The sequence below is a fragment of the Phytophthora infestans genome, genomic scaffold, assembly GCF_000142945.1.
Source record: "Phytophthora infestans T30-4 supercont1.2 genomic scaffold, whole genome shotgun sequence".
Classification (NCBI taxonomy): domain Eukaryota; phylum Oomycota; class Peronosporomycetes; order Peronosporales; family Peronosporaceae; genus Phytophthora; species Phytophthora infestans.
Window position 1 is genome coordinate 189,931 of NW_003303757.1, and position 23,857 is coordinate 213,787.

Sequence of the window (23,857 nt, forward strand, 5' to 3'; positions counted from 1 at the left end):
GCGCACATGCCAAGACACGGATTCTACACAGCTACGACGAGATCATACCTCTCGTTTGCATTGGGAGGCTGCAACTGTGAACTTTTCACACGAATCTTCTTCAAGTCCACTAATCTGTCAGGGTTTCGACTTTTACGGGGATATGTCAACGAATAAAGTCGAACAACTTGCGTTCGTACTGGGTCGTGCTGGGGAAGGCCAAGTGCACCAAGGTACTCGCTGTCGTATCACATAAACTTAACTGTGTTGTCGACTGAACTGACAATTTTCTGATGTAGAATGGCTTTACCTCCAGCAGTACGACCGCATTGAGTTCACAAAGCTTAACCCTTCCACCTCGTTCGAGGTAAACACGCTTTTTCTGATGTTCGAATGGGGATGATGTACTGATGTAATCCGCAAATGCTTGTTGTTGTCTCCAGGCGGCCGTAGCTGACCCGATCCACACCTTCAGACTGGATCAACTCCGTGGAAGAGTGATCGCCTCGTTACCAACAGCCAACCACGCCAGCAAAAACGCAACGTCCGTCATAGCGACTGCTTCTCGAGGAGTTTTGTGCGTCGTCATCCCACCCAGTCGCTTGAGTGTCTACGATGCAGAAGACAGTGAAGACGAGGAAGACGGCGACGACGACGACGACGATTAGATTTAAAAGCATCTTACAGAAATCTCTGAAGCCCTCAGTTTGTCACTCTCGGCTTCTGTGTTCGACGTGATGCAGTACGTTGGATGTCGAATCCTTCCCCGCTTAGTAGCTCGTCAACAAGCGCCGTCACGTCACTTTTGCGCATAGATAAATATCGTTCCGACGGTCGTCGCTGGTAGCCGCCAATATCTCGCATGGAGACACTGGACCTGTGACTATTGTGGAAAGCGTCCATCTTAGCAGCCCCCTCAGGTCGCAGTCGAAGTGTAGTCGTTTGGTCGGCTCCTGACGGATGTACAGTAGACAACGACGTGGCACTGTTCGGCCGTCGAGCAGCACGAGTAGCTGGGACGAACACTGTACCGGCGGTAAATGAACTCAGCTCACTTGGTAGCGGTCGAGTCGGCTCCACTACACCTGGTAGCAAAATAGTCCTTGATAGTCCTTTTTGAGGCGACGGGTTTGAGCGCCGTGCCAATTTTAGTGCGCGTTCATCGGAGACGTGTTCCAGCACTTGAACAGTTGTTTCTTCTCCCTCTATATCGACAGAACCAGGTTTCGTGTGAGTAGCCAACGCTGCTGTGGCTGCAGCTTGGACTATATTTCCCAAGGAGTATCCCGTTGGCGCCGCAAACGATGAGTGTTTCCTTTTAGGCATGGATGCTCCACTTACACTTGCTCGGATGGTGTCGTGATCACAACTACGGCGTGCAATATTGATCTCTGCCACCCGGTCTCTGTCTAAGGCTGTGAGGCAGATAGGATCGTTGTTTTGCCATCCAGGGACTATTTTCTGCTGTCGTGTGATCGACTGAATGATCAGCGATCGAATTTCGTCCATAACTCGCGGATATTGGGTCTCGAACTCGTCCAGACACTCGCGTGGCAGTAAATACGTCCCTGTAGCGCGCATCGCAAATAAATTGTATCGTGCTACGGTTTCCGTCAAAGTTTCCTTATACCCGAAAAATTCGCCTTCAAATATCTTCGCAATTGTGCCCTGATGATCCGCAAAAATAGGGTCCGCCGATGAATTACTTCTACCGCTTGTCATAGTGGCATGTGTGTTTGGTATTGGCGCGAAATGCCGCGTTTTCGCTATAACAGCGCCCGTCATGATGAAGTAGATTCCACTTACGGGGTTATCCTGGTAGATCAAAATGTCCCCCTCAAGAAAAAATTGCGGTACCAATCGTGGCAAAATTAATGTCAAAAACCATTTTGGCTTCTTGTCGAAAAACCGAATTTTCGACACGACGCCTCCGTTAAGTAGCAAAATGAGTTCGCTGCGTAAGGAATAACTGAGGGCATCAAATAGTGAGTTTTCGACAAAAAACGTTTTCTCAGCATCCACAAATCTCAAGTGTTCCTGACAAGCCACGATAAATTCGGACGACACTCCGCGTTCTTTGATATACGCATTCACTCGTTGGACCATCTCGTGCTCTCGATTCATTAAGCTTTTCGAGTTACTTGCCACTTCAATGACCGTACCCACCACATAGGCAAACAACGTAGTGCCTCCGATAAGAACAAGAATGCAGAAGCCCTTCTCAAAGTCATTCACAGGGTAGATATCGCCAAATCCGACAGTGGTCATTGTCGTAATTGCCCAGTAAATACTGGCAATATACTTGGAGAGAATGGACTCTGGGTCTTCAAAATTGAGATTTCGATTCCCCCACCACGCATCGTCTACAGCACGATCGGCTGAAATGTAGTACCAGAAGCAGCCTACGTAATGGGCAATGATCATCACTGGGGCGAGTAATTTCAAGAGTCGAACGGTATCAACGTTAATATCAAACTCGGCCATCCATTGCGAGTTCATTTTGAGTAGCTTTGATAGTCGCATAAGTCGAAGCAGTTTGATAAGTTTAAGAGTACGAATGAGACGCAAGGACCGAAAGATGTTGCCTGTCGCCGCCGCCTCCACGAGGAAGTCGAAAGGGATTGTAGACGCGATATCGACGAAAAACGTGGTTTTCAGATAATGCCGACGAATTTCGTAGCGATCGACTATTTCAACTCCCGTGTCGTCGACGTATGTGGTGCAAAAGCTGAGAATGACGTCTATCACGAACAAAACGTCCGACATTCGATCAGTAGCGTAAAAGACGAGTACGTCCTGCACGTCGAAAGCGATTCGAAACGGCACCGTGATTGCCGTAATAGAAACCATGATACCCATTACAATATCCCAAGTAATTCTCAACTTGGAGTAGTGCCGAATTACCGACCAGTGTGTCACAACTTCATCACCAACAACGCTCATGTCCATTCGAGTAACAACGTCCGCTGGCATTGTGTGGGTATTTGCCGCTGAAATGGATTTGCGATGTCGTTTATGTAAATATGGCTCTCCTCCTCTTGATAAAGACTCTCGTCGGACCGCACGTATGGAACGTTGTCGTAGAAGAGCACGCTTTCCTCGTCTTGCGGACTCTTCGTATCGCTCTCCTAAAATTACAGCCAGATCTTCGAGATACTTGTGCGCTACGGGACATTTGTTAATCGCTTCGAGTAAATCAGTGCTGTACATTGAATACAACTCTGTCTTCGAGACAGAGCGGTACGTGTGGGTATATCGTCTCCGAGCGTTTACAAGATACTCAATGCCACAAATCTCGCCGGGTGAGAGAGACCCTACAACCAGATTAGATTGCACTGTTTCCACTGTGCCGGCAGTCAGGAAGTACAGTTCTTCCCACACGCTTTCCGCGTCGACAAGCACTTGACCTGGCCCCAAAACGATGGGTCGAAGTCGAGGTATTGCGAATACGAAAAACTCCACCGAAGTCATACCGAAAAACGGAAACTTTTTCACAAACGTCTCCATCGAGGCAGCTAGAATTTCGTACTGTAGACTTCTAGGAAATTGGTTCAGCAGGTAATTTTCATCAAACACGGTGCGATGACTCCAGTGAAATTCGAATTGCGAGATAACGCGTTGCCGAAGACGACGTGGGATACTGCGTTTGATCAGAAACTCTTTGGTGTCTTGGAGTTTTTGCTTCAACATGATGCCACGAGGATTGTAGTTTTCGGTGAGCATTTGAATGTTTGCGATGATCATACCAACGCAAATCGAGCCGAGACAAGCCACGAAAATCGAGTACAGCCGCTCTCCATCGGTGACCCCATAGATATCTCCATAACCCACGGACATCATTGTGTTTGACACCCAATAGAAGCTAACGAGATATGGGTTTTTGAAGCCTTCTGGCTCGATATTCGTGACCCAATTCTTTCCTGAAGGATCCCAAGTGTAGAACATATACCACCCACAAGCCACTAGATGGATGATGAAGATGATCGTGAGTAAACTTTTGATTGTTTGCAGCACGTGCGCGTTGAGCGCATCCACCTGAACTGCTTCCATGGTCCGTTTTAATCGTAATAATCGCATGAGTTTTAGCAGTCGAAACAATCGAAACACGCGGATGAGCTTTAGTGTGAGCAGTGAAGATGACGCGGTGGTTACCACCTGCAAAAATTGATCTAGAGGAACTGTCGATGCCACATCGAAAAGGAACCAACTGCGAAGATAGCGTGCCCGAATTCTGCGTAGTTCATAAACCAAGATGTCTTCGTCGTAATAGCCGGTAAAGAAATTGAATATTACATCCACGGCGAAGCTGCTATCGAAGCAATAGTTCAGAACTTGTTCCCACCCCTAGAAACGCAGCACAATATGATTTAGGATACACATCATAAATGCATTTTAGAAAAAAAAAATCTTACCGCAAGCTCGATACCGAAGCCAATTCGATAGGGTATAAGGACGACGCTATAAGCAATAATGAACCCAATCCAGAGATCCCATCTTACTTTCCACGTGGCGCGAGGCTGGATAAACCACCGACTGTACTTTACTTTTTCCGTCTGCACTACCGGTACGAGGTCATTTCGTCGAGCTCGTCGTGGTGCGGTAAATAACGTTGAATCCGGTAATGATTTCCGCTGATGCAGCTTCCGTTTTCGCGGTAATCCTTTGACGACGGAGATCGCGTTGCCATGGGCGAAACTTGCCATTGTAGCTGCTCGATGGAAAGTGTGTGAGCCAAACGAGGATTTTCTTTGTGGACTGCTGGTGTCTGTTGATGATGTTGTACCAGTACGTGAGCCTTCGATACTCGATCGTGTAGGTGAGTTTGCAAGCGGACCCAGCTGCTCCGTCGCAGAGTCTTGGACTTTCTTTTGCCAGGGATGGATCAATGTGCGTGTCATGACCGAGGGTCCGCCCTTGAACTTGTCTAGCTGGCGGCACGCCAAGACCCTCTCACGACACAATCAAACAGCATACAGCAGTCCAAGATACCAGCATCCACTGATACGTTCGATCACGTGCTGCCCACGCCTCGTCCGTCTGCCAACTTGAGCGCAACGGGATGCAGGTAAATGGAAAGACAGACCTTCGGTGGGCTGTTGCTCAGGAAAGACCTGGCAAATGTTCGTTTCGTGTTGCAAGCGTGGCAAGTTTAGACCCCAGCAATCCGCCACTATTTTTACCATAGTTTTTGTCATCCTACCCACAGCTAAAAAAGTGAGCAAAACACACTTTGTCAATGTGAAAAAGTGAGTGAGTATTGTCGTTCTCAGTGTCATCGCATGACTCATTTTCTTCCTCTCTAAAAAGGCATCTTCATACCCATATTCTGAGCCATCTTGGCCATGTCGCCTAGTGCGCTGGGGTCCATTCCTTGCATCTGCTTCATCATCCGCATCATGTTCTGCGGACCGCCCATCTGCGCCATCATCTTAGGGTCCATGACCTTCGAGAGTTGTTGCATGACCGCGTTCGGGTTGCGGGCCATTTGCTTGCCGAGTGCGGCGTCGCCCGTCTTCATGAGGCCACTCTTGCCCATACGACTCACAACAGTCGCAAACTGCTTGTGACACTTAAGCAGAAACTCTACCTCATACAACTGACAACCTGAGCCACGCGCCACTCGCGTCTGGCGCGACTCAGACAGCGGTACAGCACCATCGAGCTCGGCATCCGTCATACTGTCCATCATAAAGAGGAATCGTCGGAGTCGCTTAGAGGCCTCTTCCTCTCCTCCTCCCATGTTCATCATCTCACTCATGCCCTGTGGTAAGCCAGGGATCATAGACATGACTTTGCTAAGCGGTCCCATCTTCATCACACTCTGGAACTGCTTGTACATGTCCCGCAGAGTGAAGACTCCTTTCTGGAACTTCTCGACCATTTCTTCTTGGTTGTCGAGCATGCCACTGGTCTTGACCTCTTCCATGAGTCCACGGATGTCTCCCATACCCATAAGACGACTCACAAAGCTCTGTGCGTTGAACGACTCAAAGTCTGCGAAGTGTTCTCCCGTACCATAGAAAATAATAGGCGAGCCTGTAGCAGCGACAGCACTGAGTGCACCGCCGCCCTTAGCGTGACCATCTAGCTTGGTAATGATCACACTACCGACATCCACCGTCTCACGGAAGGCGCTGGCCTGGTCGAACACGGCCTGGCCGATAGTGGAGTCCATTACGAACACGACGTCATCGGGCTGTACGGCAGCTGATACCTCTCTCATCTCGGCAAACAGATCAGTCTCTTGTTTGTGACGACCACTGGTATCCACGAGGATGAGCTCGTAGTTCTCAGCTCTGAACTGAGCCACACCTTCCTCTGCGATGCGGACCGGGTCGGCCTCTGTGTAGCTACCGTAGAAAGGGATGCGTAGTTTGGTGGAATTCTGCTTGAGCTGGTCAAACGCACCGGCACGGAAAGTATCGGCACAGACCATACAGGTTTTCCAGCCTTTGCGCTGGTAAAAGTGCGCGAACTTGGCGATACTTGTGGTCTTACCGCTTCCCTGAAGTCCGACGAACATGATAACGTTGCTTTGGCCCTTTTTCATCTTGTAAGGCTGCGCCTCAGGCTCCAGCATCTGCACGATTTGGTCCACTACCGACTTCTGGATGAGGCGACGGCGATTCACGCCCGAGCTCGCGTCCTCGAGGTTCACGGCCAGCTTGACATTGTCTCGTAGTTGGCGCACGAGTTTCACCTGCACGTCTGACTCGAGCAGCGCGCCGCAGATTTCCTTAAGCAGCGCGTTGAACACCTCGTCATCCACTACAGTCGTGCGGTTAAGTTTGGCCAGCGCCCCCTGTAGCTTCGATCCCAGCTCCGCTAACACCATGGTCGCCCCTGCTCTGCCTTCTTGTTGTCAAGAGGTACTTTCACTTGTATTTTGTATCGATCAGGACGGGTTTGTTAATATTAGATAGTGTATGCTTGTTGCCAAGTGAACCCGCAGCCCATTGTGAGCCCGCGGGTTTAGAAAATTACTTACCGGTACCGTACCGGTAGGTGATCTTCTAAACTGCGTCAACTGACCTTCATTCTTCAATTTGCGAAGTGGATGAGCAAGTGGGTGCGCTCGTTTCTGTCGCTTCCTGTGCGTACACGCTTCCTGCCCCCGTCCGCATCCAGTAGGAGCTCTCCAGCTTTTGTTTCCGCCTTCGCGTCCAGCAACATGTCCAGCAGCAATGACGTCGTGAAACTCTCTAATGAGGAGTGGAAGCAGCGTCTGACACCCATGCAGTTCCAGGTGCTGCGTCTCAAAGGCACGGAACGCGCAGGCACTGGAGAGTACAACAAGAACAAGGAAACTGGAGTGTATGTATGTGCCGGCTGCAAGACGCCTGTGTACACATCCACCACCAAATTTGATTCGGGGTGTGGCTGGCCTGCGTTCTACGACGCCATTCCCGGCGCTATCAAGGTGCGTTGCAGTTTGTGGACTTTAGAGAAAAGTAAAGTGGCTTATTCTGATGTGAGCGCTTAATTGGGTGCTGTAGGCTGTGCCTGATGCCGATGGACGTCGCACAGAGATTATGTGTGCCAAATGTGACGGGTGAGTAGAAATAGATGGTGCTTTTGGCCATAGTTTTAAGTGACGAGTTGTGTTGACGTTTTGATGCAGTCATATGGGTCACGTGTTTAAGGGCGAAGGCTTCAAGACTCCTACCGACGAGCGTCACTGTGTCAACAGTGTGTCGCTCGTGTTCCACGCCAGTGAAGTTCCTCCTCAGTAAGAGATCAGGAAACTTACGGGCTTGGTTACGTGTTGCTAGCTGGTTGTACGAGCTTGGAAGTAAAGTAGTGGCTAGCAGGGTTGAGTTCGTAATGATAGCAAAGCATAACACACTCCAAAGTAAAGTAAACGAATCGGTATTGGGTAAGATCTCTACTATAGCAAACTGTCGTCTTCTTGGTCACTGGAGTCGCCGAAGCAGCTGTCTGCAGTGAGATGCTCGAGCTCTGCTGGATGCAAAACGTAGCGTTGCTTCCGTGCGGGTGTTGTGGGTAGTAACCAGTCTCTTGTGGTGTCTCCAAACACGTCATTAAAGTTTTTCCGCCATCCTTGATTGAACGGGAAAGCACGGCCGTACTGGTGGCACTCGATCGTGGTGGCTCCGTGCACCAGGAGGTACGAGTGAACTGCTATGAATCCCAACAAACTGATAGCCAACGCACCGCCCAATACGAACCCGACAACTGCCATGGCAGAGAAGTTGGACGCTCCACGAGGTGCGTCTTCACTGAAGAGTGCCGCTTGAAAAGGCCCCGATAGCGCCCTCACACACATTGACAGTGCTAAGAACGCGTACACGACGAAATGAAAGAAGAATTTGTAGTTGCCTTCGCCGACGCAATTCGCGACCCATGGGCAGTGGTGATCTGCCCTCCATACATGCGACGTGGAATCAATACCAGGATGCAGAGAGGGACTAAAAAAGGATGATACTCACCCATTTTCAGCACACAACGATTACAGAAGCTGCAGTGGTGTGCTCGGAAAGGTTTGAGCAGTTTGCACCTCCGACAGGTGTTTATTATCGGTGGACTTTTGCTTCCTGCTTCCATCACTTGTTGCATGGCGTCTTTGATGTGTTGAACAACTGTAGGCGTGACATATCCAGGGTCTGCAAATTCCAGCAGCATCAGCTCAGAGTCACCTCTCTCTCATCTTTTGTTGCCACATCCGTACCTGTGAACACCACCTTATAATACGCCACCAGCATGCATCCAACCACAAAGTGGAAGATTATTGCTTCCAGTATCCGCAGCGGTACGAAGAACCCCACCGACCTCTGGAACTCTTTTACCCAGTGCTCCGTCATAAACACATAGTATTCCAACGTTATGATCGCTGCTACCATCAACACAGGCAGCACTGACACCGAACGAAGCAGCGCACTACACAACACACCGTCGTTAGCGTCCGTCTATATTAGCACACCTGCAGGGCTACGCACTTGTCGTGAACACGCAGCATTCGCTCTTTCGATATCGTCGTAGCCTGTGTTCCAGACTGGTTGAACCTGTCATAGATCATACACGTGGCAAGCCAGGCGCCGACGTCGGACGTTATTACCGTATTAGCTTTCGAGCATTAGCGATCCCCCGCAACGGCCATGGGGAACACCGTGACGCTGCACAGCGCGTGCGAGTATGGGGACCTAGCGGAGGTGCATCGTCTGCTCGAGACAGCGACAGCCGAGGAGCTCGAAGCCACGGACGACAGCGGACGCACACCATTGCTCCTGGCCGTCGCCAGCTTGAAGCATCTGCGCGAGCATCACGAGCTGGTGGACGACTTCGACGACCTGCATGGATTTGGGGACAGTGACGAGGAAATAGAGACCACCGCTCGAACTCAAGAACATAATGTGGCTGAAAGTAGCAACAGCGAGACCGAGGAGGCCGTGAATGAGGTCAGAGATGACGCAGATCTGGAGCTCATGCCTAAAGAAGCCGAGATCCTGCATCTGCTGCTGCAGCGGAGAGTTAACGTGGATCATAAGGATGAGAACGGTTGGACAGCGCTACACCACGCGTGCTACGTGCAGAACGCAGTGGCCATCAAGATGCTGATCCATGCAGGGGCGAAACCAATGAGAGAAAGTTACGGCTTGTTACCGCAGGATTTACTACAAAGAGGACACATGTCTGAGTGGGTCGCTCAAGCACAGGAGCTGAAAGAAGCTCTGGACCAGATCACAAACAAGACCGCCTACGCGATCAAACTCCTGGCATTTCGACCAAGCGGAATAGTGCAGCTGGATATGGGCGGACAGGTCGAGAAAGGGTCGTTTGTTACATGTAAGGACATTGATGTTATCAGATTGAAGAGGTTATTGCTAATTTGAAGCTTTTTTTTGGTATGCAGTGGAGTACGACGTACCGGAGAGGCATTCTGTGAAAGATTATATTCAGGTGCTCATTTCGGAAGAAGATTCGGCGGAGATTGAGACAGGGTCGTATCATTATGTACCCGTAGGAGCACACGGCCAACTTACTATTAGCACCAAGGATATTCCACCAGCGAGTACAGTTCGTTTCGTGTACGTGAAGAGCGACATCAACACAATGTCCCGAGAAGTGGTCGCCAGTGGCTGCAATGCGGTGGTACAGGCTTCGGTGGGCGAGATTTTCCAGTACGAATTGTTCCTATATGAACGTGTGGTTGAGGTGGAAAGCATCCCGGAGTTTGAGTTTATAGACCAGCCTTTGATTGTGCTCAAGCGGATCGGTATTGTCGTTGGAGAGGACATTGACTGGGTCACTATCCGCCCAGACAATCATATCGTGGCAGTAAATGACATTCGCATCGATGCGATGGAGTTTGCAGAGGCTGTGCGTGTATTGCAGGAGAATAATGGGCGACAATGCACCAAGCTCTTGATGCAGAATTACTCGGCATGTGGTGACTTCATTCCAGAGAAAATTCTGGGGGTGGGAGTCGTTGGCAAGTACGCTTACTTGCATCCTGTTGACGAGGATCAAGATGGTGAGGGTGACGAACAGACATACGAAGAATGGGTGCGGAATAGCCAGAGTGAGAATGGCGATGGCAATGGTGAAAGTGACTTGAGCCTGGGTCCGGTTAGTGCACAATTGTCAGCGATCCAGATGTCGACAGATACAGCAGAGGCGCCAGCACCGCCTTTCGTATTGTCACCGATGCTTCATGCAGAGGAGCGTCGGGTGGTTAGCAAGGTGGTTGCTGATGAACGTGATGACCCAGCGACGATGGACAGGGAAGAAAAGATATCCGCTTCTTCAACTATAGAAACGGTCGTGCCGCTCCACAACTCGTTACAACTCGTAAGTGAAAATCTGTTGTGGGACTAAATTGTGTTGGTTGACTCACGTTTTGTTAATCGCTTGTGTTTGAAGGTGGCACAACTTCAACACGGTATTTCGATTGGTCATGCGAATAGATGAACACGTTACTGGCATGCCGCAGAAGATTGGTCGAGGGGAGTTTAATGAAGCAGTTGTAGACACAGTGAAGAGTGGTGCGTTAAGCTAACCGTTGTTCGAGAGTGAACCCCAAGTTGAGGGAGGTTTGCTCGACATTTTGAAGACACACGCGACAAGAGCTGGATCAGAAGAACGCGAAGAAAGTTAAAACCAACAGGTGATTTATTGGCATATGATACGATAATTATTTGTTGCGGACTTTGAAGTCAGCGGCGATGATACTTATCTTTTGTGAGACGTTGCTTAATTTAGTAGAGCGCGCAAGATTAGAGATAAGCCTGTTGCTGTATCTGACGTACATGTAAACAGGATTATTAGTGCATTTATGATTTCCTAAAATGGCAGACATTTGCTTGATTCCCATGTCCAGCATCTTGCGCTGATGAACATAACCTTTCTACGCCAGGAAATAGAGAAAGTGAAGGCATTAGTTGTTGTCTCTATCGCTGCAAGAAGCATGCATCAGTTTTTTTTCTCGTGAGGTCGAGTTTTCTTTGGCCGGTCCGAATGCTTGTACATAATGTGTAAATAGTATTTTCTAAACACCTAAGTGTTCAGTCAACAGAATGCAGCGTAGTTGGTGATCACAATGCACTGCTTGACGGCAGAGAACAAAAATCATGTTTTACATGTGTGAAACGAATGGCAACCAGGGCAAGCACGGTTCTCTTACAATAAACTTATATAATCGCAAAAAAAGCGGTAGGAAACGACATAAAGTCGGCTTCTACAGCCAACAAATTATACTTCCAAATTACACAATCAGACGTTTAGAAATTCTATATTCTTGAAAGCGAAGATGTCATGGAAAGCTTGTTTTTCAGTAATTCTGACAAATAGGGAACACTGTCAGGTTGAAACTCTCATGGCTTTTACAATGTGTCCATCCTGAGTACAAGATCCTTAAAATAGGACTGGGTTTTACGTGGGCGTCAGAAATCGTTGGGTTCTTATTATCGCCAAGTACAGTACCAGTATTATTAAAACGGAACTGTTGGAGGCCAGTATTATAGTTATGGAAGGGCGCAGTCATGGAAGTCCATGAGTTGTAAATAAAATTCATTACCTTCGGCTAGGTACAATCGATGGCCCCCAACCTCCAATCTCCTATTATCACTTGTCCCGTTTCCTGGTCAAATGGATGTAGGACTCGGCGGCGGCGACGCAGACGCGGCCACAGCGCGCGCAGCCAGACGTAGTACATCTCTACAGGGTCGGGGATCCGGCCTCTCGGACACGCTGGGTGTTGATGCAGCACTTTTGGAAGTCGACGAGCAGCCAAATGACGATAGCATTGAGCACAGTAGTAAAAAAGATGACAGCGGCACTGATCCCGTTAGCCAGGACGATGATGACGGACGTGACAGTTCCGGCACCACTGATGACAGAGAGGAGGAGGATAGAGAAGCAGGACGTCACTCGGTATCAGATGTTAGCGGTGCATAGGTTGAGGTGAGAAGTGACGTCGGTCTTGTGGCTGTGGATCCGCCGGAGTTTAGGCACAGTAGCTGGGAGTCCTGGCAGGCATATTTCGCTCTATATTGCCAGAGGATGATGCAGGTGCTTCTGGTCAAGGAAACGATGTCGCGAGCGGAGAGGAACAAGCGTCTGAAAAGGACTAAGAAGGGCGAAGACGACTCGCAAATGGTGCCGGAAACAACGGACCCTTATCAGCGCACGTACATCTGTACGCACGGTTGGAAGAAGCGCAAGTCGCGTAGCGAAGGTAGACGTCCGAGACAGCACATTCGTCACACGAATTGCCCCATTCGGTTCATTTTACAATGGAATTTGGCTCGTGGTGAGCTCTAAGTGAAGAATGGCAATTACTCACACAGCCAAAGGGTTTCTGTCATTACGTATGCTACGTATCCCACGTCTAGGGGCATCGCAGATCCATTGGTTGGTGCCCATGTGGATGGAATGCTAGCAGTTGGTGCAAAGCGGTCGCGCATCTACGACTACCTTCTAGATCACGATAAAAACGTAATCCGTCCGACGTTGACAACTTAGTGCGCAGCCACTCATCTTCCGTTTCGACATTGGACGACAACGACGCCACCGCTCGGGAAATCGACTTTTCGCAGCAGCAGATCTAGAGAATGTGTCGTCCGTGGCTGAGACGGATGAAGGAGAAAGCGGAGCGATCTCTATTGCTACCACTCACATGAGACGCGTGTACGGTCGATTTAGCGAGCTTCTTTTGGTCGACTGCAGCCACAAAACGAACAGTTTAGTTTTCTAAGTTTACATGATCAATCCTGGATTCTTACAGAATTAAACATGATTTTTTTCAGATACAACTATCAGTTGCTGACGTTCATGACGATGAACGAGTTTGGAGAAGGAGCCGTGGTGCAACAATCTTTGATCGAGGCGAACGGGGATTGGCACATGGAGCAAGCCATCTCTCATTTCAAGCGACTGCAACCTACACGTATAACATCGCTACGTGTTATTATCGTGGACAAGGACCTCAGCGAGATTCGAGTTCTGGAGACCAACTTTCCCGACGCTCGCGTCTTGATTTGTCACTTTCACGTGATAAAGTATTTGAAAGAGATGCGTGCTAAGCCTGAGTTCGGAAAGTTGTCGGCGGAAGATGCGAGCCATATAGACGGAGCGGTGCATCAAATGGTGTACGCATTATCCGAAGAGAAGTATAAGGACGCTTATGATTCGCTCAAGGGAATCTGTGATCGAAGTTTTATGCGTATTTTGAAAAGAACTGGGACGCTTGTCAGGATCGTTGGGTGTTATATCTACGGTCTACGCTTCCTCACTTTAAAAACCACACGAATAACTGCCTGGAGAGCTTTTTCGGGAAGCTGAAGGAGAGTGTAGACGGATCTATGAGCAGGGCTCAGTGTATTAGGACTCTGGTTGCTTTTGATCGTCGAAAAGAGAACGATTACCAGTACCGCGTATCTCGCATTGGTCAATTCGTGAACAGCAACTACGATGAAGAGATGTGTAACGTTCTGCGCTTCACAACTTATAATGTGGCTCGACAAATCGATTTTCAATATATTGCAGCAATGAACAAGGCTTTGATGTACCAGGACGTCATTGACAAGGCTGACGCTTTGTTGGTCATTGTGCGCGGCATTTTTTCGGAACACAAACTACGTCTCGACACTTAGGTCTGCGATTGTGAGATCGCTATCGCCATGTGCCTACCCTGCCGTCACGCCATTGCCTATCGCAAGAAACATGATGTATCTGGAACGCTAATTCCGTGGAATCGTATTGACGACAAGTATGTACTATGATCCGAGGCTGCTTGTGGTTTCCCAGGATTTTAAAGATAAACAGGATTTGTCCAGGATTCATTATAATATGGATATTGTATCTTGTTTCTAACTTGTGCATGTTGAACGAATACATAGGTATACAACAATAGCAAACCGCAATTTAAAGAGGGTCAAACAATTCACTTACGAAAGATTTTCAGGCGAATCACAAGGCGCATCAGCTCAAAGGGTGCGAACGCATTCGGACAGGTATCGAGAGGCAGTACGTGCGACTCATTTGATCGCAAATGAGCTGGCAGACATCGAAAACAATGACGAATTTGACGAGATGCTACGGTGTGTTACAAATCAGTGGAGAAATGTTCGCCTGCGGAAATTGGCGGAAACAGATATTGTCACGCAAGAAATGGAACATGCAGATGAAGTAGCGTCTCAAAGCTCAATTCAAGACAGTAATGATGACGTGAAACGAGAATTTGGGATAAGTAGCAGTGTATCCGAGGAAACCGACGATAACGACGAAGAGGAGAACGTATCATTTGGAGAAAATTGAGGAGTTAAGATAAAGCTGAACCCTTAAGTCAAAAAGGTTGGAGCTCCCAGAAAATTGAAGAAGAAGATGCTAGCAGATGAAAAAAACGACTGGAAGTGGTATGAAGCGGCAGAAGAAGGCAGAAAAATGGTGGTGAAGTAACGCTGACGACGCTATGTAACGCACTCGATCGAGAGCAGCCTGGGCTAGTTGAAACGGAGAGGCGGTTATCTGGTGTTCATGTCAAATATGGAGACTTTGAAAAGAAGCCAAAACGCAAAGTTTTAAAGAATCCTGTGGTGATCCAGGATCCATTCTACATTCTTCCTGCAAAGCTTCTAGAGGCATGTACGAAGCTACTTCCTGTTGGCAACACCGCGGCCGATGCAATTTCAATTGACCACTCTCAACAAAGTCAGTCTCAAGGTGTTTCTCGCACTGAAGGTCAAGGAAAAGTGGAGACACTGATCATCAAAGACGTGGGTACCTTCTCACGTAAACAGATCAAAACTTTTATGAGAGTCCAGAATATAAAGACTCCGGTACAGCTTAGTCTAGACCTGCACAAGTGACTTAGGCAGGATGGACTACCAGCACTACCTGCCGAATACCACGATCTAGCGATCAAAGCAGCTGAAGACGTGGTTAAGACCTACCCACATAAACGCATAGAGACTCTCCCTAACTACCCGGACTTTCGGTACGCGATGCTGTATCGAGCGGCGCCTCCAGTTTGGCTAAACAATGCTACGATAAGGGCGTTGTGCTTGCGACTCTGTGGAGATTACCCCACGTGCAGATTCGCCGGGTTCCAGTCCGCCATAACGAGGTCCAAACGTACGCGGAATTGAGACGATTAAGTTGTAGACGCTGATATACGCGATCCGGTTCTCCATCAAGCGGGCGAACAATCTATGGAGACGATTTTGCTGCCCCTGAACTTCATGAGCTTCCATTGGTGCTGTGTTACGGTAATGGAGAGTCAAAAACGGATATTTTACTATGATCCACTAAATCAAGGCCCCTACATGAATGCTGCCAAGGCTGTGGCGACCCACCTCAAATTAGCTGGGCTGCAAGGGTACGATTTTATTTCGCAGAACAACCCTATGCAGTTTGATCTGTTCAGCTGCGGAGTCTATGTGTGCTGGATGTTCATTCGGCAGGTGTGTAAGAGTGTACATCCGGACATGAGCAAGACTGCGCTTACTCGCCGACGATTTGAATTGTTCTACTACCTACTGACGGCCCGTCTACTCCCTGTGGAAGCCTCTACTTCGATGCCATATGCTGAAGATGATGGTACGGAGGAGAAATTGTCACCTCCGCGCAGCGACGACAAGAGTGATGGCGACGAAGAACTTCCCCCAACTCAAGTGAAGCAGTAGGTCGGCGGACCATATTGTGCTGAAACTTTGGAAGCGTACGGAAGTTTAACAGCTACTAATACATATTTCTTCTTCTTCACAAATGTTGTTTCTTCTTTGTTTCACCTCCTCGAGAAAGAAGATCTTCAAAGAGTCACTTCCGTCGTCTCCATACGCAATCTGATAGCTGCAGTCTTCGCATGGTTGCTACGTTATTTACACAGGATTAGTCCTGTAACGAAGTACACTTCCAAGATTAATCCTGGAAATTTTTAAGCCACACATTACGTATCTTACGGCTCTTGCTACTGCTATCGAAAAACATTGAAGTCAAAGCCATGTGTTTTATCTTGCTCATATTATGTAGTTCTATCCATGCTATGCAGCACTCACCGCTAAGAGTGCATGTCTAAATTTCGAGATTTATCTTCCATCGCGGTTTTGGTCGATGTAGTTCGTGCACATACCCAAGTATCGAAGGCGAAGATACGGCATCAGCTTGTAAAGGCCCTTGTGCCACGGAGTACGAGCAAGTGTCAGCTCCAGTACGATCAAGCACCACAGTCCACAGTTGTCGCTGTCTTCTTGAAGACACGAGGTAAACTTGCAGTAGTTAAGCTCGGCGTTCATCGGTAGCAGCGGCTCTACAACCTCCTTGATGGTATTCTCCAGCCTTTTGTAGTTTTATGTGCCTTGCTGGGGATCAAACAGTCAGCAGGCTCGGATCTATGTGGTAGACTAACCAGTGCGCTCCCCCGAAGTTTATCATATCGATTATATCCGTGTTTGCTTGCGAGAAAGCATTGTACGCGCTCGCCACTTTGCGCTTCCTATCAGGCTCCCTTTGTTCCACAAATGATGGACTAACAACGCCAGTATTTCCATCCTTGACAGCGCGACTGTGCATGGATGTTAGTATAGATGCTGTAGAGAGCCAATGACAGTAGCAAAAGCTAAGCAGTCGAAAGCCATCGATGGCCTCGGTACCAACAACCGACAAGCACAAATTTAAAGCCTTCACTAGATCCTGTAGCGTTTCCTATCAGCGTACTGCTCTCGCTTCTTTCTAACGAAGTCGGTCACCTCCGTTTGAGTCATAGATGCATGAATGAGCTCAAATGTAGCGAGCTGTGTAGCCGCATGCAAGGCTCGAGAGTCTTTTGCCTCCGTTCGTCGTGCTGTTCGCTCAATCTCTCGTCGCTGGGCTCGAAGCCCAAGTAAGCGCACAACACCCCAGCAGCGCCTCTCCACCGCAAGATCCTTCGCTCTCGTCGCTCTAAGCTCACGGGTAAGCACAACAACATGTTCATTCAGGGCTCAGCACCACTCGAACCAAGCACGGATGCTCCACCTACCGATTACGGGTCAATTTGGGGGTGACGGGAAAATTCTAAAACTCTGAAAACAGGCTTCTCATCTCGAATTTGCTCACTTGTCTCATAAACACACTGGTGCTACCGCAAAACACACTCCTCCTACCGCATTGCGGTAGGAACAGAACTTCTCGTATCTTACTCGTCCTCAACAAATTTGGGGGTAAATCCCTACGTTTCCACTCGTAGCGCACCTATGAATGTGTAAAGCGTTTCTCTAGCTGCCACCGCCAGCTCGCCAGTCTATAAGATTGCAACAAATTCGGGTATCAGAATGCGAAAGAATTTAACACTAAGTAGTACTTGAAATATTACACATGTATTAATTGAAATTTTAATTTCAACCGAGTACAGTACAGTACAGTACTGCATCCCGTTTTCGCAGGGGTGAACCATATAGGATTTGCAAATAAATCAGATTTTAGCATACAAAGTTAAGTTCATTTGGATTCAGGATCATATCATCCGGAAGTTTATCAAGGGTCCAGGGGCGCGAAAACGGGGTGCAGCACTGTACATGTATTTTATTGTGCGATAAGGTATGAGAAAGCAAAAGTACATGTACCGGTATGGCCTTTGTGAGCATCACCAGTACTGGCAACCAGTGGCGCGAAAACGGGGTGCAGCACTGTACATGTATTTTATTGTGCGATAAGGTATGAGAAAGCAAAAGTACATGTACCGGTATGGCCTTTGTGAGCATCACCAGTACTGGCAACCAGTGGCGCGAAAACGGGGTGCAGCACTGTACATGTATTTTATTGTGCGATAAGGTATGAGAAAGCAAAAGTACATGTACCGGTATGGCCTTTGTGAGCATCACCAGTACTGGCAACCAGTGGCCCATACTTTTAAGTACTGTGATACTACTGTACATGTAGTAGTATCTGTATAACAGCAGTAGAAGTACGATAGGCAGTACTACAGTAAATATATACTGCATATTATGCAGATTCAGGTCATTCCATTGAGGCCAAAAGTAAAATGCAAAATTGGAACGATGCATTTCAAGATGTTTCGTTTTTATCCTATCAATGACTCACGTCCAACACGTTTCTAATCTCGTTTAAATGTTGCACTCAACCGCAGCAAGTTTTCTACTTTGCGATCTCATCGCCATGAACCTCTTATATGCTGCGTGCGCCGCAGGATTGCGCCCTTCTCTCGTATTCTCCATTGCTTCTTTTGGCTCATTGTCTTCGAGGCACCATCTCGTGAACATTTCTCGGATGTGGTGGTGAAGATGGACAAATTCTTCGAGTTCTTCGGGCCATTCAAGAAAACCAAGTTGGGCTCTCAGGTTGCGCTTGCCTGTAGTGCCGCCTGTAACCAGCTCGGAGTCCCTGTCTTTGGAAGGGTTTGCCGAAATAACAGCGTCGCTCGCAAGAAAGGCTGCCGTAGCAACGGCGAAGACGTGGCACACACGCATAATAGTCCCGGGCAACTTGAGAGAACTGCGTTCTGCGAGGAAGATATCGGAATGAAGGCAGTTTGGTTACCCGCCATCCCATCCACACACGGTTGTCTTCATGCACCGTGAGAGCAGCCGCAAACAGCACATCCCAAGCTGAGCGATGAGCAACGGCAGGCGATGCGCTCTCCTTACAAAAAAACACATCAACCTGAGACGGGCTGCACTTTACGGTACGGGAGATTAATCCCAAATCGTAAACAGCACGAAACCATTTATTAATCTTCTACATGTACTTCGTATTAATTTACGATTTTACGATTTCATCGTCTTCTGGCCTTCTTGTTATCTTGCTCAGAGTTTCTATATGTATAGTACCGGTACTTACAATGTCATGACATGACAGACATTGTCCTGTACGACACCAGTAGCAAATGTACTGCAACTACATTGTAGGCGCAGTATACTCGAGAAAAAAACGTAATCCACCCTTTCATTCTTCACTACCATGGTACAGTATCCATACTCGCTGACATGTAGATGAAGGAATCTTTGAGCCAATATTCATATCCATAAACCGGTATGCGATTCTGAGGCTTGGTGTTCTTCTTAATACCGGTACTTCGAATATTACTCATGTTTTGTGCCGTTTAGGTTGATACGAGATTTTAAATCCACAGAACGGCATATGTATTCACTAAGGTCTTTCTAAGTACGAAGTAGGATTTCATTTAAGTTGGAATTCGTACTTGGATACGAAGTGGCGGAATTAACAATGTAAGTACCGGAGTTGTAATTGTTAAATACTTATAAGATTGTAGCATTTGATTCCGGCTTTTATCATAATTTGTGGCTCTCCCGAGCAGGTGGTACCGTAAACTGGCAAAGTTCCCTCCTCTACCTGCTCATGAGCACTTCGCTCTTGCTCCAGTCTCGTCGAGCGGCGTTGCTCTCGGCTCGTCGTTCATTGCCGCTATTGCAATCTGCGCGATGGATGCACGAGCCCAGCGCCGCGCTCGATTCTGCGAAACTCATTGGGAACAACAGCGAAGCCTCGTCCCCAGCACCACGGAGGGCATCCAAGCGCACCAGTGAGCGGCGGAAGCGGTCGACGCCAGCAGCGCGAGCAGCTGCACCTTCCAAAGCTTCTGCTTCAACAAGTTCCAGCTGTACAGAAGGTGCGGACAAGGAGGAAGGCAAGAAGCGCCCTCTCGTGTCGTCCTTCAAAGATGGCAAGCCTTGGATCACAGTCATGGGACTCGGTGGTGCAGGTAGCAACGCTGTCAACAACATGATCGCGTCGCAATTGGAAGGTGTGGAGTTCATTGTAGCCAACACAGACTGTCAGGCTCTGGGACGCTCGCTGGCGCCGCACAAGATCACGCTGGGCAAAGATATCACCAAGGGACTAGGAGCTGGATCCAAACCTGAGCTGGGTAAACGCTCTGCGGAACAGCAGAAAGTGGATATCCAACGGATGTTACAGGACAGCAACATGCTGTTTATCACGGGCGGAATGGGCGGCGGAACCTGCACAGGAGCCGCACCTGTCGTGGCCAGTGTAGCCAGGGAGCTGGGGATCCTAACGGTCGGAGTAGTAAGCACACCGTTCCGATCCGAAGGACCCAATCGCACTCGTCTGGCCAATGCTGGAGTAAAAGAACTGGCCAAGTACGTCGACACCTTAATTGTCGTGCCCAACCAGAACTTGCTGGCTTTGGCAGACAAGAGCACGACCATGTTGGAAGCCTTCCGGTATGCCGACGACGTGCTGCTTGAAGGAGTTAAAGGTGTCACGGACTTGATCGTTCGCCCGGGACTTATCAATTTGGACTTTGCCGACATCAAGACGATTCTGTCGAATGCAGGTCGTGCCATAATGGGATCAGGCATCTCGAGTGAAGAAGGTCGCGCTCGGAAAGCAGCCGAACAGGCTCTAGTGAACCCTTTGCTTGGCGACTTGCCTACGGAATCTGCACACGGACTTTTAGTCACTATTCGCGGTGGTGAGGACATGACTCTGTTCGAAGTGGATGAAATCATGGAGATCATTCGCAGTCGTGTACACGACGAAGCCAACATCATCTTCGGTACATGCTATGACCAGTCTCTAGAGGGCTCTGTGTACGTGTCCATTATCGTCAGTGGTATCCAGACGGACGTCATCTCCCCACCTATCGGAGGTGCCCATGTCCCTCTACAGGAAACCCACAAACGCGTAGAAACTGGCGAGTTCATCATCAAGCCCAAGCCGGATAATGATGACAAGCCAGTTGAACAACGTAAGGGATTGTTCGGTCGCTTTTTCTCACTTTAAAGATTAAGTTTTCAAAGAATAAAAATTGAGCACTTCGATTTTTAAAAAAGGTGGAAAAGAGCATCAAAACGAGCTCTAATCGTGATGTTATTTATTCTCCTCAGTTCGAGAGCTCGGCAATTGCGCCTTGAAGTTGGGTGCGAGCGTATTGCAACAGCTCCACGTCGCGGTTTTCCACCGACAGCTTGAGATTGCCGTCCGCTTCATCCTTCTCGTACCCGAGACTCTTCAGGAAAGCCACACCGCCAACAAGGCTGGCAACACGCTTACGGAACGCCGCGTTCTCTAAATTGATAATGCGGAACTTCTCCTCCTCGGGCTTCTCAACCAGGTTCTTCACATACACATTCAGCGTCTTGAGAGCCGTGAGACCATCGTTACCGACGCGGTATTTCTTCAAGATCCCCACGTTCTTCACGATCTGCTCCTTGGGGGTCAAGACGGGACTCTTCTTCTTCTCTTCCTCCACCTTCTTCGAGCTCACATCGATGGGTGCTACGTCGATAGGTGGACCACCCAACCGACCGCCACGAGCTTGACGTTCACGTTTGTCCATCTCGAGCTGCTTACGCAGACGCTCACGCTCACGCTTGGCGTCTTCCTTGTCCTTCTTCATCTTCTCCGCAGCGATCTTGCGCTGGATGGCTTCGATCTCTTCGCGGGACTCCTGCATGCCCTGTCCCTCGGTACGACGCTTCAACTCATTGGTACGTTGATCCAGCTTCTCCTGCTCCTCCCGTTCCGCACGCTTCTTCTCAATACGAGCCTTCAACTCCTCCACTTTGGCAGCCTTCTCCTCTGGAGTCAACTCACGTGTCGGAGCCGTCTTGGACAAATCCACAAACTTGATTGGCTCATCGATATCCGCATCGTCCTGATGGTCGCCTAGCCAGTTGATAGCCAGCTCAAGACCCTGGTTATCCGTTGCAAGCAATGCCTTGCGGGAGCGAAGATCGTCGAAGCCCATTTCTTTCAGTTGCGTCAGTAGCTCTTCGTTTACAGGCGGAGGCCCCAGTTCACCACTTTCTTCCTTCATTTCCTCGTCGTCGTCTTTAGGACGGCAAATACCGGTAGCTGGATCGCACACCGTGTTGGAATCTGGTACCGCCGGCTTAGCTGCGACCGGAGCGGCAGGAGCTGCCACAGGAGCGTTAGGCACCAAGCTCACGTTGTTGAACCGCTTCAGTCTGGCCTCACGAGCCTCGGCGGCTGACAGGGGCGCGGCTGGGCTGCCGGAACTGGCACCTAGTGTCATACCGGGAGAAGCGAAAGGATTGAAAGCAGACTGGCGCCACTGCTCGATCTTTGCACGAAGCTGGTTCGGGTCGGCGCCTACGAGCTCGTCCACTTTGCTCTGGTTCACGTAGAAGTGGAAGGTGGGGAACCCGCGGACGCCCAAAGTGCCGATGAGCGAGCGGTTCTGCGCCTCGTCCACTTCGAGAAATACCACGTCATGGTACTGGTCGCTCAACTGATGGTACACGGGCTTGATGTGCTGGCACGGGCCGCACCAGACGGCTGAGAAGTCCACCACTACCAGCTTTCCACCTGCGTGTTGCATCTGCGCGTTCCAGTCCGAGTCGCCGTGCACCGAAATTACGCCCATGATCACTCTTCTCGCAAGCTTCTCAAAGATCCCGGGCAAAATATCGTTTAAGCGTGAAAAGTTTACATAATTTCACATTTTATTGTGAAAATGTTAAAACTTACTTCGAAGAACACTTTTTAAAAAAAACTTTACATTTTGATAAGAATATAAAATTAAAAACCAAACTTTGCGGACAGAGCCACAAATACTGCAAAGATCATCCTGTTCCAGTTGTGAGCAGCTTTCACAATAGTGAAAAATTTCATACTGTGAATTAGGCATATCCGTTGCGCACGATTTTCGTCAGAACGCGCTTCTTCGTGTTGAGGCAAATCGATCAGAGCTTTGATCTTGGCCAGAGTTACCTTTTTTAGCGAGCGAGACTTGTTGTGTAACGGGGTACGTAGCACTAAGTGTACCCTGGTTACATGAAGTGTGACACTTCACACTTCAGGAGTATGACATGTCATACTCCGGGATATTTGGTACAAGGTACCAAGGTCATTCAAAACCAACCATTGGTTAAATGACATTGCATTTCTATAGGTAACTGATAGTTTGTATTAACCTCAAACTTAACCTACCTATAAATATACTTAGTTTACAATCTACCTTATTTAGGTCACTTCGCTCTCTTTAATTAAAGAGGGGACCTGTGAACTGCCGTTCACTGAGAGTTTGTATACTCTCGGAAGATAACTTCCTCTAGCGCAAGGTGCTGTGTGACCCCGTCACACTTGGTAGCACTTGTAGTCAATCCACGCCATCGCGGGTAGACTACCTGAACCTCCGAAGTTCGTTGCCATGGATAGGAACGACTTCTCCCATATGAACGACTCTCAGTTCGAGTCGGTTCGGAAGATGGCAGGCATCTTCGGGATGGAGGCCCTGTAGAGCCTGGTGGTATCAACACCGGCTGAGCAGCTCGAGCGCGTCAATGCATTCGACGCGTACGAGCAGGGCCTTATCGCGCATGTGCGGGAGAACCTGCAGGCTCCGGCGGCGGAAGCAAACCCGCCTCACCCGAAGCCAATACGGCTGAAGGTAAAGCCGTATGAAGGGAAGGAA

General features: G+C 48.8%; 9 protein-coding genes across 9 annotated transcripts; 3 read left to right on the forward strand and 6 right to left on the reverse strand.

The window, feature by feature from the left end:
• Nucleotides 1–681: 681 nt before the first annotated feature.
• On the reverse strand, nucleotides 682–4,877 carry PITG_01170 (potassium/sodium hyperpolarization-activated cyclic nucleotide-gated channel, putative; the record flags this gene model as incomplete). Its single annotated transcript, XM_002907805.1, has 4 exons — nucleotides 682–894; nucleotides 1,246–4,323; nucleotides 4,392–4,690; nucleotides 4,784–4,877. The coding sequence occupies 4 exons, from the start codon at nucleotides 4,875–4,877 to the stop codon at nucleotides 682–684; spliced, it is 3,684 nt and encodes a 1,227-aa protein (XP_002907851.1).
• A 401-nt stretch (nucleotides 4,878–5,278) lies between these two features.
• Nucleotides 5,279–6,814, reverse strand: PITG_01171 (signal recognition particle, putative; the record flags this gene model as incomplete). Its single annotated transcript, XM_002907806.1, has 1 exon — nucleotides 5,279–6,814. The coding sequence occupies one exon, from the start codon at nucleotides 6,812–6,814 to the stop codon at nucleotides 5,279–5,281; it is 1,536 nt and encodes a 511-aa protein (XP_002907852.1).
• A 221-nt stretch (nucleotides 6,815–7,035) lies between these two features.
• Nucleotides 7,036–7,834, forward strand: PITG_01172 (methionine-R-sulfoxide reductase; the record flags this gene model as incomplete). Its single annotated transcript, XM_002907807.1, has 3 exons — nucleotides 7,036–7,399; nucleotides 7,476–7,531; nucleotides 7,601–7,834. 3 exons carry the CDS (start codon nucleotides 7,151–7,153, stop codon nucleotides 7,710–7,712), a joined length of 417 nt encoding a protein of 138 aa, XP_002907853.1.
• Nucleotides 7,835–7,867: 33 nt separating this feature from the next.
• Nucleotides 7,868–8,956, reverse strand: PITG_01173 (palmitoyltransferase, putative; the record flags this gene model as incomplete). Its single annotated transcript, XM_002907808.1, has 4 exons — nucleotides 7,868–8,358; nucleotides 8,430–8,603; nucleotides 8,669–8,877; nucleotides 8,937–8,956. 4 exons carry the CDS (start codon nucleotides 8,954–8,956, stop codon nucleotides 7,868–7,870), a joined length of 894 nt encoding a protein of 297 aa, XP_002907854.1.
• A 114-nt stretch (nucleotides 8,957–9,070) lies between these two features.
• On the forward strand, nucleotides 9,071–11,217 carry PITG_01174 (uncharacterized protein; the record flags this gene model as incomplete). Its single annotated transcript, XM_002907809.1, has 3 exons — nucleotides 9,071–9,783; nucleotides 9,851–10,788; nucleotides 11,203–11,217. The coding sequence occupies 3 exons, from the start codon at nucleotides 9,096–9,098 to the stop codon at nucleotides 11,215–11,217; spliced, it is 1,641 nt and encodes a 546-aa protein (XP_002907855.1).
• A 5,306-nt stretch (nucleotides 11,218–16,523) lies between these two features.
• Nucleotides 16,524–17,007, reverse strand: PITG_01178 (uncharacterized protein; the record flags this gene model as incomplete). The annotated part of the gene is made up of 2 exons (XM_002907810.1): nucleotides 16,524–16,773; nucleotides 16,844–17,007. 2 exons carry the CDS (start codon nucleotides 17,005–17,007, stop codon nucleotides 16,524–16,526), a joined length of 414 nt encoding a protein of 137 aa, XP_002907856.1.
• Nucleotides 17,008–18,539: 1,532 nt separating this feature from the next.
• On the reverse strand, nucleotides 18,540–18,902 carry PITG_22675 (secreted RxLR effector peptide protein, putative; the record flags this gene model as incomplete). Its single annotated transcript, XM_002907811.1, has 1 exon — nucleotides 18,540–18,902. The coding sequence occupies one exon, from the start codon at nucleotides 18,900–18,902 to the stop codon at nucleotides 18,540–18,542; it is 363 nt and encodes a 120-aa protein (XP_002907857.1).
• An 889-nt stretch (nucleotides 18,903–19,791) lies between these two features.
• On the forward strand, nucleotides 19,792–21,236 carry PITG_01180 (cell division protein ftsZ; the record flags this gene model as incomplete). The annotated part of the gene is made up of 1 exon (XM_002907812.1): nucleotides 19,792–21,236. The coding sequence occupies one exon, from the start codon at nucleotides 19,792–19,794 to the stop codon at nucleotides 21,199–21,201; it is 1,410 nt and encodes a 469-aa protein (XP_002907858.1).
• An 18-nt stretch (nucleotides 21,237–21,254) lies between these two features.
• On the reverse strand, nucleotides 21,255–22,841 carry PITG_01181 (uncharacterized protein; the record flags this gene model as incomplete). Its single annotated transcript, XM_002907813.1, has 1 exon — nucleotides 21,255–22,841. The coding sequence occupies one exon, from the start codon at nucleotides 22,805–22,807 to the stop codon at nucleotides 21,302–21,304; it is 1,506 nt and encodes a 501-aa protein (XP_002907859.1).
• Between the last annotated feature and the right edge of the window lie 1,016 nt (nucleotides 22,842–23,857).